Raw genomic sequence first — 13,257 nt, 5'->3', positions numbered from 1 at the left:
CCTGATGGCTTGTCTCTTGGTCTTCTAACTGAACATTGTCACTCTGTCTCATTCCCATGGCAGGCAGCCTCACCTCGCTGAGACCAAAGACAAGGTCTTTTGGGGAAGACATTTGGTACCTCTGCATCAAGCCATGGGAATAGAATAGAAGGCAAGATCCCACAAAATACGTAGATACTGGTTGACATGTGATAGAAATTTGCGTAGAAATGATTGCTTTGAACCCACTTGTAGCACAAAGTGTGTCTGTAGGGAAGCATCTATAGATGCTTTAGGAAAAAACAAGAGCAGACTTGTGAGAAACCTGGTTTTGCTTCTGGCACTTGTGCTTTTAGCAGTGTAGCATCAAACAAGGTGCTTAGCTTTTCCGGGGTCTCAAGATTCTTAGTCTGATAAAATGATTGACAGTGTTTTGTGAACTGCAGAAAGAAAGCAGTTGTCACCTTGCACCAGCAGAAGCCTGCATACTTAAACCAAAAGGCAAATTGTAAGGCAGTTCATGCCCCCTCCTCACCCAGGGTTCCCAGAAAGAAATTGGAAAGTGATCTTACTATAGCCAGTCTCTTCTTCCCATAGGATAACTGCTGTGATTAGAAGATGGGTTTCTAATCAAGATAGATCATAGAAGACCAACAGGTTACCACAGAGGCAAAAACAAAGATGGAACTATAATTCTAACATCTTGAGATACATTTGGGTCCAAGTAGCCCTGAGAGTCTAGTGGTCACATAATGCCCAAGAGGAACACAGGGCTGCCAATTCTTAGTTTGACTGAACTGTGCAAAAGTTAAATGATTTGTTAATCTTGCCCAGCCCTTCAGCCTACTTAGGGCTTAAAAGGGTTAAGAATATAGGACTTGAATTTTTTATAAAGCTATTCAGAGATCCATAGACTCATTAAATGGCCCTGTGTCGAGTAGATACTCAAAATTGCATTGTCTTTGAGACTCTTAAGACTTTTTCTGAGGGTACATAGCAAAGAAAAGTACTCTCGGTTCCACTCCTGGCCAGCAGGTGGTGAGTTTTGGATTCAGATCCTGTAGACAGGTTTGAGCTAAATAAAACTTTGGAACAGGAGAGTGACTTCAGTGAGATGAGACAGAGGGACAGCATGTACCTTCTGACCTGATGTTTTTCTCAACCGAGTATACAGAGTAGAGTGAATGTTTTAGAATGGAAGGAGCACTGTTTTGGGAGGATGGACTTGACCTCATAGAACCTTATTGTCTTTAAAGGGCTCAATAGCCATAATATCAGGAAACCAGTGGTATAAATAGGCACAGATTGTTATGGGGCTGCAAGGAAGGGGAAACCATACAAAGATAGAAGAAACAGCCCTGGAGGTGGTCTGAGTTGGGCCATTAAAGGAAGGTGGGAGGCTTGACATAGAGAAGTGCAAGAGAGCGGAAATACAGGCCAGAAAATACTCAGAGCATGCTTAAGAAGCATCAGGTTGACTGGCAAGGAGTGAATTCCGAGAGGCCAGACCATGTTGTGAAAAACCTCAAATGCTCGTTGTGAATTTTATTCTAAAGGTGTTGGGGGTTTAGGTAGTAGAGTAACAGATTTCAGTGCTAGACAGTTTATTTTTTTGTGTGTGTGATCAAATAACATAAAATTAACCCAGCAAATTCCAAGTGTACAGTACAGTATTACCAGCCACATTTGCATTGTTGTGTATAGACAATATAGACAATTAAGTCTTTTTTTTTTTTGCTTTTTGGGGCCGCTCCCATGGCGTATGGAGATTCCCGGGCTAGGGGTTGAATCGGTGCTACAGCTGCCCACCTACACCACAGCCACAACAACACGAGGTCCAAGCCGCATCTGCAACCTACACCACAGCTCATGGCGACACCGGATTCTTAACCGACTGAGTGAGGCCAGGGATCGAACCTGCAACCTCATGGTTACTAGTCAGATTGGTAACAACGGGAACTCTTGACAATTCACTCTTTCATTAGCCATTCACTAAAACTTTATTTTTAGAGAAACAGTAGTGTGCATTATAGAAATTTAGGAAAGTATTAAGCAAATTAAGAAAAGTAATATTTCTAGGAATTCCCTGGTGGCTTAGTGGGTTAAGGATCCAGCATTGTCACTGCTCTGGCTCAGGTCACTACTGTGGGCTGTGGTTGATCCCTGGCTCAGGAACTTTCACATGCTATGGGCACAGACAAAAAAAAAAAAAAAAATTCAAATGTATATTTATATATATGGTATTTATAAATCAAAATAGGATCATACTGCTTTCTAACTTTTTAAAGTCATCTCCACCTTTCTCTTTCAGTAAATTTTTATTTAATGAAATACTTAGTACATTTTTAAATTTCCCAAGTGGCCCAAAAATGCCATTCACAACTATTTTGACCAAATCAATATATATCCAGTCTAGGACCACAGGTTGTACCTGTTTTGTTCCTTTACTTAAAGAGATTGGTTCAGTTTACCTCCAGAGAATTGTAACCATATGGAGGATGAATTAGAAGGAATAGGACAACCAACTTGGTGAGAAATGATAATTAAGACGGTGATGATGGAGATGAAGAGGTGAAGATGGGCTTGAAATACATTTTCTAGGTATAATTGACATGGTTATGATTGATAATGGATTCGATTGGGGTGTGAGGGGAAAGGAGTTGGTTGGCAGGTTTCTGGCTTCAGTGTTGGGGTGGATGTGGTACCCTTTGAGTAGGAATTGGCACATTAGAGGAAATGCTTAAAGGGAAAATGACAAGTTTTGTGCAAGTTGAATATGAGACAGTGCTAGTAGGTAGTATGGCTTTAAAATGATTCATGTTTTGAAATAATGACACTTGATGAAATGAGTCCAACTTTTTTTTTTAATGGTATTGGTAAAATTGGACATTAGGTTCTAATAGGAGAGTCTATACTCAGAAAATTAGAGTAACAGTCTAAACATAAATCTGTGAAAGTTCTAGAAGGAAGTGTTTTAGAAACCATAAAGGAAAATGTTGGTAGATTTAAACTTTGGCACAGTAAAAATCATCTTAACATTGGAAAATAAGGTACGGATTGGGAGAAAATATTTGCAGTATGTGTAACAGGCTGAGTTAATATCTGTGATAGGCAGGATAATGCCTCCCCACCAGCCCAAATGTCTACCTCCTAATTCCTGGCACCTTATTTTACATGACAAACAGGAATTAAAGTTGCAGATGGAATTAAGGTTGGTAGCCAATTAACTGTAAGATAGGAAGAGTATCTTGGATTACCCAGGTGTGGCCAATGAACTAAGTGTCCTTAAAAGTGGGAGAGGGAGGCAAAAGAATGACATGATGTGCAAAGAACTTTGACTTGCCTTTGCCAGCTTTGAAGATGGAGGAAGAGGAGCAATAACCAAGGAATGCGGGCAGCCTCTAAAAGCTGATGAATCCTACTCAGTGCCCACGGAAAGGAATGCAGCTCTGTCAACCTCTTGGTTTTAGCCAAGACATATATCAGACTTCATAAAACTAATAATGTTTTGTGGTAATTGGTTAATGGCACCAGTAATAAAGTAATATACCCAACAAACAGTGCAGTATAAAAAATGGGTATACAATATGAACAGGAAATTATAGAAGAAATCAGGGATGAACCCTTAACTAAACATGGAAAGGGACTTGTTTTTGTGGCTTTGGGGATGCATGAACTATAAACTAGAGCAGAGGACTGACCAGAATTGGCCAGAGGAGTTACCGTTGTGGCTCAGCCATTTAAGAGTCTGACTAGTATCTTTGATGTGGTTTGATCCCTGGCCTCTTCACTGAGTTAAGGTTCCAATGTTGCCACAAGTTGTGGCAAAGGTCACAGATGTGACTTGCACCCAGCGATGCTATGGCTGTGGTGTAGGCTGGCAGCTGCAGCTCTGATTCAACCCCTAGCCTGGGAACTTCCACACGCTGCAGATGCAGCCCTAAAAAGAAAAGTTTAACGAATTGGCCGGGAAGATTCGGAAACTTGACTAACAGGACTGAGAACAGCTGCCTAGACCAGACCAGTTGTGCTCATGTGAACAAATATATTTTTATTCTGTTAACTTAGAGTGAAATATTTTTCAGGAGCAGCATTGGGCTGTGCTCTTTTGGGCTTAACACCTTTACCCTAGAGAGTTAGGGATGTGTGGACTCCGGGTTGATCATCTGTGAAGGGCTTGAAAGTTAAGCTTATAGAATCCTGAGCTCTTTACTTTCTGGGACCTGATTTTGAGGGGATGTTGGCTGCAGCAGAAGTCAGGAGGGAACTGACATTCCTAGTACCCCAGACTCCAAAAAAGACATGAGTCATATTTGTCTAGTTCAACTAGTTTATTAGGATTTCCTTTGCTTGTCTCTCCATCTCTCAAGTGGTTTGGCTTCAGGTCTTGGGGTATTAATGTTGGGTGGTAATACTACCAGCCTTTCTGCTGATGATTTGGTGGGCCTAGGCCCATGGGTGCCTAGAATCTTGGCTAATAACTTTTGGAGACCCCTGGTAAGGGGAGCCGGAGGTGTGGGGGAGGAAAGATGCTTCTGGGCCCAAGGACAGTGCTTACAGTGCTGAGGGCCCAGGCTGTCACCAGCTTCCAGCCTTGCCCCTTGCTTATCTTGGGAACCCACAGCCTTGGAGTTAAGCTGTGGGGAGAGAGCACTGTGTTGAGAGCTCTGGTCCCTATGCTGAGTTCTTTGGGAAAGCCTGCTTACAGGGACCACTGCTAGTCTTCTGGCCTGGACTGGCTGGCTTTTCCCTGTAACTGTGGATGACCCCAATCTTGCATCCCCTCCACCGTGGTCTCCTTTGGGTTTCCTGGGGCAGTCTCTCTTTTTGGCTGAAGCATTGTCTTGTCTCTTGCCTGAGGCAAGAACCTTAGGATTTGAGGGCCCTTCCAGGCCTTGGCATTTCCTACCAGCCTTTTTGTGACTACATGACCCCTGGAATGACGTCTGGGATACCATCTTCGCTTTCATTCTTTGCTCTTTCTGAGACCCTTGTTCTGCCCTGTCAGACTTTTGTTGCTGAGAATGGGAAGAGGAATTGGAGTGATAACAGTGGGAGATCTGGACAGGCTGAGTTACTGTGCTCTGAATTTTGGGGGAATGACAGCTTGAAGAGTGGAGGCACAGATTGGGTGGATGAGTCTGCCGTGGGGGGCAGGAAGAGAGGCTCTGGGTGGCTTGAGTTGTGGGGCTTAGACCAGAGGAGCTGCCAAATGATTTATTTGGGCCAAGAGATCTGGAAGCAGGGCTCTGCTGTAGTGTCCTCAGCCTGAGTTCTAACTCTCTACTCCAGTGCCAGGCCTGAATCCCAGAGTTCGTGGGCACCTTTGCGACATCCTCTTCCTGGGAGGATAGAGTCTCTGCCTTAACTCCTAGAAACAGCTCTCCCTTGGGCAGGCCAGGCTGGTTAGGCTCAATCTTCAGTGCTTCATCTAGGGTGGGAAGCCAGGGTATTGGCTGTAGGGGATCCACTGCTGGAGGGTGGGGGTCCTGAGGGAACCCTCCTTGCTGCACATTCCCCCGCACAAACTCAGGGTTGATGTGTGGATTTGGTAGAGGAGCAGATAGTGACCTGGGGGCTGGGGCTGGGAAATCAATGGTCCAGCAGTTCTTTTTCTGCTCCAGTGTTGCTCCATCAGTTTTACAGTTGCGTTGGTCTTCAGTAGGCTCACTTGTGTGAGACTTTGACATAGAGTTTGAGGGTGGATTGGGGCAGATTTCTTTGTGCCCCATGTCCCCTCCAATAGACTCAGAGTCAGACTGGACTTCCAAGGCATTGGGTCCATATGGGTCTTGGGGTAAGCTGCAAGCCTGGAGTTCTGAGGCCCAGGAGTTCTTTCTCATTTGTATGTCCCCACATCTAGCTTCAGAATCAAACAGGACCCCCGCAGGGCTAGCTCTGAGGGAATCCAGTTCAAGAGCATGGGGTGGGCTGAAGGCTGAAGATGGGGATTCAGAAGCCCAGGAATTCCTGAAATGATCAGTGTCCTTCCATGCAGCTTCTGACCTATTGAGGCCTCCCACAGGATTGATTCTGCAGGATTCTGGAACAGGCACTAGAGATGGGCTGTGGGCATGGGCTGGGGACTCTGGGGTCCAGAGGTTCTCTCTCTGCCTCATGGCCTCCCACAAAGCTTTGGACTCAGACAGGACAGCCTGGGCACCTGTTCCTAGGGACTCCAGCAGAGATGGTGAGGGAAGGGTGGAAGATGAAACTGGGTCTGCAGAGACCTGACAATTTTCTCTACCCTGCATGCCTTTGCATGGAGTCTGTGATCCTGATGGGACACATAGAGGCCTGGTTCCATAGCATCCTGGGTCGAGGTCCAAGGCAGGAGGTTCAAAAGCCCAAGGGTTTGATGAATTTTCTCTGCATCCCCACTGGGACTCATAATCAGTTGGCTCTCCAAGGGAACTGCCTCCTTGGAGTTCTGGTAGGGGATGTGGAGGAGGGTAAGGGGCTGGTATTGGAGGCCCAGAGGCCCTAGGATTCTCTTTGTGCCCAAAGGTTTCCCAGAAGTCCTTGGTCACAGAAGGTCCACCTTCAGGGCTTACTTTCTGGGGTTCTGACAGAGAATCTGGGGGCTGACAGAGGACTGGCATCAGGGGCTGTAAGACTTGAATACTCTCATTATGTCCCATGGTTCCCCGCTGAGTCTCAGGTACAGGTGGAACTTCCAGGGTGCTAGTTGCTTGAGCCTCTCTCATGGCATCTACAGGTTGGAAAGGGACTAGGATTGGAAACTCAGAGATCTCTCTTTGCCTTGTGGGTTCCCAGAAAGCCTTAGATCCAGACAAGCTTCCTATAGAGCTGACTCCCTGATATTCTGGTAGAGAAGTTGGGGTTAGGCTGGGAGCTGGCATTGCTGGCTCAGAGTCTTTGAGGTCCTCATTTTGCCCTATGGTCTTACATGGGACCTCATACTTAGTTAGGGCTCCCAGGAGGCTAGAGGGATATTCTGCCAAAAAGGCAGAGAGTGAATCTGGAATGTGTTGTTGGAAGCCAGGATCCCATGGCACCTTGCACCAGACCTCAGATGAATGGAAGAGCTTGGTGGGTCTGGTTCTTTGGAGTTTAGGCTCTGAGTGCAAGGCTTGATCCTCAGAGACCCAAGGGACCTCTTCCTGCTGTGTAAGCCACTGTGTATTCACTTCAGTGCCAGATGGGACTCTCTCATGGTCCATGGGAAAGGATTTAAGATGGAGGGGTAGTGATGGGACAGGAGGAGAAGATGGACAGGGAAGTTGCCGAGGTTCAGAAGCCATCCCTTCCAGATCTTTTGTAGCATGGACTTCATGGGTAGGAAGCTGGGTTGGGGAGCAGTACTGGGGAAGCAGCAATTCTGGGGATCTAGGCAGGAAGGAAAGCTTGTTAAAGAAGACAGAAGGGCTAACAGACAACTTCAGGGAAGAGGGACCACCTGAGCTCAGGAGGATGGCCTCCAAGGACTCACTGTGCCGAGAGGGGAGACCCCAGAAGAGCTGGCTTTTTCTTTGCTGTAAGCGGCTCCCTGATGCTGTCTTGTACTTCACATGCAGGTTGGTCAGGATCTGAAAGGTGGGGTAAGATCTGGAAAGGGTTGGGGTCTGTGTATGTACTTGTTCTAGTGTCCCTATGGCCTTGTGGAGGCCCTCAGAACCACAGGATGGCTGGGATGGGGCTGTGGTGGCCTGCTCTTCAATAGGAGTTTCTTTGGGAAGGGAACATGGCTTCAGTGGATCCAAAGATGCTTCCTCTTCTTCCTCCTCTTCATCCTCCTCTGCCTCCTGCTTCCACATGTGGTCAAGGAAAGCCACATGGTACAGAAGTGGTGGGCCCTGGGGAGTGGAGAAAGATGGAATCAGGCTTGAAGCCTTTTCAGAGACACAGGTCAGAGACACAGGTATGTCATATAGCCTGTAGTCTCTGTTCTACACCCAGAGTGAACAGTCACTGGAGCCCACATCTGTGGTCGATAGTCACCCATCTGGTGTTAATGGCCACTACCCAGCCACATTTGGAGATCAGCATCCCTTACATAACCCTACATCTAGGATCAGTTATCATTCACCTTGCTTCAAATCTAGTGTCAGTGGTCACTCACCTGGCCTCACATTTAAGGATTATAGTCACTCTTTTGGACCCATAGCAATGGTTCCTCACCTGAACTCACATGTGGTGAATCATTTACCCAGCTGCACATCTGTGTCACCCACCTTGCCTTGGATCCTGTCCCCAGAATACCAGGGCTGAAGCTGTTGCCATCTCCCAAGCTGCCACCACTTCCGGATCTGCCAAACCACGAATAAGAAGAGTGTAACCAGATTCCCTGGACTCTGGAGGCAGCTGCTGCCACAGTGTCTGCAGGCCAGGGCGTGGGTCAGGTGGCCCCAAAGAAGCCCCAGGTCCCACTCAGCCCCAGGCAGGTCCTCTAGCAGCCACTCCATTTTCTTCAGCCTAGTGGCAGTTTACCCTGAGGTCATCATTGCATCACAGAACAAAGAATTCCCATCCCCCACATACCTAACAGCTGTCTCCCTGAATTTGAGGACAAAAATCGCCCTCACCAGACAATTCATACTTTATACAATGAAACTTGAGTGATCCCCTTTTTATTGCCAAGGTCAGAATTATCTTCAGGCATTGTGGTTGAGTTCCAGCATCGAACTGCCTTATTCACATCCTAGTTCTGCCACTTCCTACCTGTGTAATCTCAAACGATTTCATCTTTCAGTGCTTCAGTTTTCCCATCTGTAAAATGGGGATAATATTACTTACCACATGGGTTGTTTTGAGAATTAAATGAAAATATTTATATGCCTAGAGCAGTACATAGTACATGCTGTATCAAATTTTTATTTCTTTTGTTGCCACAAATAATCAATAACCAATCTATAATAAGAATAGAAGAGGAGTTCCTGTTGTGCCTCAGCGGTTTAAGGACCTGACATTATCTCTGTGAGGATGCAGGTTGAATCCCTGGCCTCCCTCAGTGGGTAAAGGATCTGGCGATGCCACAAGCTGCAGCATAGGTTGCAGATGCAGCTCGGATGCAGTGTTGCTGTGATTGAACCAGAGCTCAGCTGCAGCTCTGGTTCAACCTCTAGCCTGGGAACTTTCATATGCCACAGGTGTGGCCATCAAAAAACAAAACAAAACAAAACAGAGGAGAGTTTTGGAGCTCCTGCCGTGCCACAGCAGGCTAAGGATCTGACATTGTCTCTGTGGGGGCGCAGTTTCAATCCCTGGCCCAATGCAGTGGGTTAAAGATCCAGCATTATTGCAGCTGTGGTGTAAGTCATAGCTATGGCTCGGATTCAGTCCCTGACCTGGGAACTTCCATATGCCATGGGTGTAGCCAAAAAAAAATTTTTGTTATTTGAGCCTAGCTGAAGACTAGCCTTCCAGCTGAGGAAGACAGCCTCTTAGATAGCTCTGAGGAACTTCTCCTGAGAAGCCTGGTTTTCACATAGCTTTGTATCTTGTCAGAACAAAGAATATCAAACATGACTGGTGTACATTCCTTCAGCATTCCAAAAAAGATAAATTAGTTCGTACTCAGCAAGTCGGTATGGCCTTGGCACCGGGGAGGGGAGGCTTATCTTCAAAAGAGTACTGGCATTGGTGTCCCAGGAAGGGAGGCATTTATCTCTGTCTTCAAAATGGATGTTCTCCACTTCTGGACAATGCACCCTTTTCTTTAATGGTTGAAGCAGATGTACAATGTATGTTGGACAGAACACAAGACAGGCTGTTCTAGTTAGTATAAATTCCAAGCCAAATCATTTATAAGTGAGAGTGACCTCCCCATACCTCAATATGTGAAAATTTCTTCCATGACTTTTTTTTTTTGCTTTTTAGGGCCACACCTGTGGCAATGGAGGTTCTCAGGCTAGGTGTCGAATCTGAGCTGCAGCTGCCAGCGTACACCACAGCCACAGCAGTGCTGGATCCTTAACCCACTGAGCAAGTCCAGGGATGGAACCTGCATCCTCATTGATACTAGCTGGGTTTGTAACCCACTGAGCCACAGTGGGAACTGCTCTTCTATCACTTTCAAGGTTCCTGATTATAAACCTCATTCCATCTTTAATAGATGTAGTCTGTTTCCTCTCTTATATCTTGTGTCTTGAGGTTGCTGAGATCTTTTTTGCAAGCATTCATGTTAAGGATGACAATAAATGTACCTGATCTTTTTTTTTCCCATTTGTATCTCTTTCCCTTAAAACCACTACTCTGTTCCATGTCGGTTCCCTTTTTTTAGGGCCAAACTTCAATGTCTGCCTTTGCAGTACAATTCAGTTCCTTTCTTCACCCCATCCCCATCAACTTCCAACTTGGTCTAATAGAAAGGGTTGAGCCGAAGTTAAGGAGACTTGGGTTCTATAGCTCTGTCACTGGTGGGCCATGTGATCTTGGGAAAAAAAGTTATTTCCATTGGTACCATGACTTGGATTAAATTTATTCATTCACTCATTCAGCATATATTTATTAAGTGCTTACTATGGATCCGGTACTGTGCTCATTCTTGAGGAGGTAGTTGTAAAACAGGATCTCTGTACTAAAGTAGGTCCCATTTCAGGGACCATTTCAGTCAAATAATAGACAATTAAAATCAAGATGTTCAGGGAGTTCCTACTGTGATTCAGAAGGTTATGAACCCAACTAGTATCCATGAGGATGTGGGTTCAATCCCTGGCCTCACCCAGAGGGCTAAGGATCTTGCATTGTCATGAGCTGTGGGGTAGGTTGCAGACAGACACAGCTCAGATCCCAGGTTGCTGTGGCTGTGGAATAGTCCAGAAGCTGCAGATCTGAGTCAACCCCTAGCCTGGGAACCTCCATATGCTGCAGGTGTGGCCCTAAAAAGAAAAAAAAAAAGTAAATAAGAGATGTGCACAAGGTACTAAGGGGGAAGGGGATTGCTTGTCATGGGTTGCTTTCCAGAAGAGACGATCAGTGCTTGGTTTGAGGAATCAAAAAATGAGAGTGTAGGGAGCAAGAGCACACTCCAAGCAGTAGAAATGGCCTGTGTAAAAATGGAAGGGCAGGAGTTCCCATCATGGTACAGTGGAAACGAATCCAACTAGGAACCATGAGGTTGCAGGTTCAATCCATAGCCTTGCTCAGTGGGTTACAGATCGGGCATTGCTGTGAGCTGTGGTGTAGGTTGCAGATGTGGCTTGGATCCTGCATTACTGTGGCTGTGGCGTAGGCCGGCAGCTGCAGCTCAGATTCGACCCCTAGCCTGGGAACCTCCATATGCCGCTGGTACAGCCCTAAAAAGACAAAAAAAGGGGGAAGAAAATGGAAGGGCAGAAAAAGCATGTCCCATTAGGGAAATCAAAGGTATTTCAGTGCAGCTGTGGTATTGGTTAGGGGTTGGGGAAGCAGTAGGGGAGACAATGTCACAGAGGGCCCTGAATACCAGACTAAGAAGTTGGAAATTTATCTTGAAAGTGATGGGAAATCATTGAAAAATTTTGAGCAGGGAAGAGACAAGATCAAGTTTGTGTCTTGGGAAGAACACTCTGGCTATAGCGACAGCAAAGAGATTGAAGCCAAGAGATTTGCTTTAGTTTAGGCAAAACAAAGATGATGCCTGAACCAAGTAGTGATGGTGGGAAAGGGGAATAACATGTTCAAGTAGCATTCCAATGTTATAATTGACTAGGCTTGGTTACCAGGGGAATAGGGTGAAGTAGATAGGGAGTTGAGAACAATTCCAGAGTTTTGACTTGGGAAACTGGGTGTGAATGTTTTGCCATTTTACTGAGATAAGTTACACAGACCTGCCAACCAGTTTAGGGTGAGGGGGCAATGCGTTCCATTTAGACATTTGAACTTGAGATTTTTTTTTTTTTTTTTTGTCTTTTTGCCTTTTCTAGGGCTGCTCCCGCAGCACATGGAGATTCCCAGGTTAAGGGTCGAATCGGAGCTGCAGCCACCGGCCTACCCCAGAGCCACAGCAATGCGGGATCTGAGCCGTGTCTGCAACCCACACCACAGCTCTCAGCAACACCAGATCCATAACCCACTGAACAAGGCCAGGGATCGAACCCACAACCCCATGGTTCCTAGTCAGATTCGTCAACCACTGTGCCATGATGGGAACTCCAAATTTGAGATTTCTATGGCAAGGAAATGTTAGACAGGAACCAGTTAGATACATGGATCTGAAGCTTGGGAAAGCAGTCTGTGGGGGAGATGTAAATTTGACAGCTAGCAGTATATATGTAGCAGCTGAAATGAGAAAAAAAGCTTAAAAATATATACTAATGTATAATGTTTGGCCCAGACAATATGGCCAGCAAAGTTTTTTGTTTTGTTTTGTTTTTAAAACCTTGAATGAGTAGCCCACATTGTAAAATTAGTGGATTGTACATAATAGTATTTTTGGCTTAAAATCTGGCAACACAGGGCTCTCATTCCCACAAAGTAAAGATCATTGGAATTAAGTAGCAGTTGCTCCCTTAGTGGCCGTGTGCTTTCCAGTCCACCGTGTTCTCTTTGTTAATGCCAAGACTAAGGGCTAGTTGCTGTTTATCACTGTGCCTATGATTTTGTCTTCCTATACTTCTCTATTTTTAGTCATTTGTATCATCTGCCTGGCATTTCAGCTTGCTACTCTAGATGAAGAAAGTTAGTTGAGTTCTTTTTTATTTTTAAATTAAAGTATAGTTGGGAGTTCCTGTTGTGGCACAGCAGAAACCAATTTGACTAGTATCCGTGAGGACGCGGGTTTGATCCTGACGTTGTTCAGTGGGTCTGCGATCTGGCATTGCCGTGAGCTGTAGTGTAGCTGCAGACACAGCTCGGATCCCCCATTGCTGTGGCTGTGGTGTGGGCTGGCAGCTGTAGCTCTGATTCTACCCCTGGCCTTGGAACTTCCACATGTCATGGGTGCGGCCCTAAAAAGAAAAAAAAAGTACAGTTGATTTACAATGTTGTGTCAAACTCTGCTATACAGCAAAGTGACTAAGTCATAAATATGTATACATTCTTTTTTAAAAAAAATATATTTTCCATGATGGGCTATTCCAGAAGATTGGTTAGAGTTCTCTGTGCTATACAGTAGAGTCTTGTTGTTTATCCATTCTAAATGTAATAGTTTTCATCTACTAGCCCCAAACTCCCTGTCCATCTCACTCCCTCCCCCTCCCCCTTGGCAACCACAAGTCTGTTTTCCATGTCTGTGAGGCTGTTTCTATTTAGTAGATAGGTTCATTTTTGCCATATTTTAGATTCCATATATAAGTGATATCATATGGTATTTGTCTTTCTCTGACTTGACTTAGT

General features: G+C 45.4%; 1 protein-coding gene across 1 annotated transcript; it reads right to left on the bottom strand.

The window, feature by feature from the left end:
* Nucleotides 1–4,291: 4,291 nt before the first annotated feature.
* SPATA31G1 (SPATA31 subfamily G member 1) lies at nt 4,292–10,164 on the bottom strand. The gene is made up of 4 exons (XM_084988583.1): nt 9,944–10,164; nt 8,175–8,902; nt 7,433–7,796; nt 4,292–7,329 (listed from the first exon to the last, which is right to left on the bottom strand). The coding sequence occupies exons 2-4, from the start codon at nt 8,403–8,405 to the stop codon at nt 7,127–7,129; spliced, it is 798 nt and encodes a 265-aa protein (XP_084844709.1). The 5' UTR covers nt 8,406–8,902; nt 9,944–10,164; the 3' UTR covers nt 4,292–7,126.
* Nucleotides 10,165–13,257: the final 3,093 nt, after the last annotated feature.

This window comes from Sus scrofa, chromosome 1 (assembly GCF_054392235.1).
Source record: "Sus scrofa isolate SSC_HxYL_T2T_F1_AM1 chromosome 1, Sscrofa_HxYL_maternal_Yorkshire_Landrace_v2.0, whole genome shotgun sequence".
NCBI classification, from domain to species: domain Eukaryota; kingdom Metazoa; phylum Chordata; class Mammalia; order Artiodactyla; family Suidae; genus Sus; species Sus scrofa.
The sequence above is the reverse complement of the archived record's forward strand: the minus strand, read 5'-3'. Positions and strand labels throughout refer to the sequence as shown.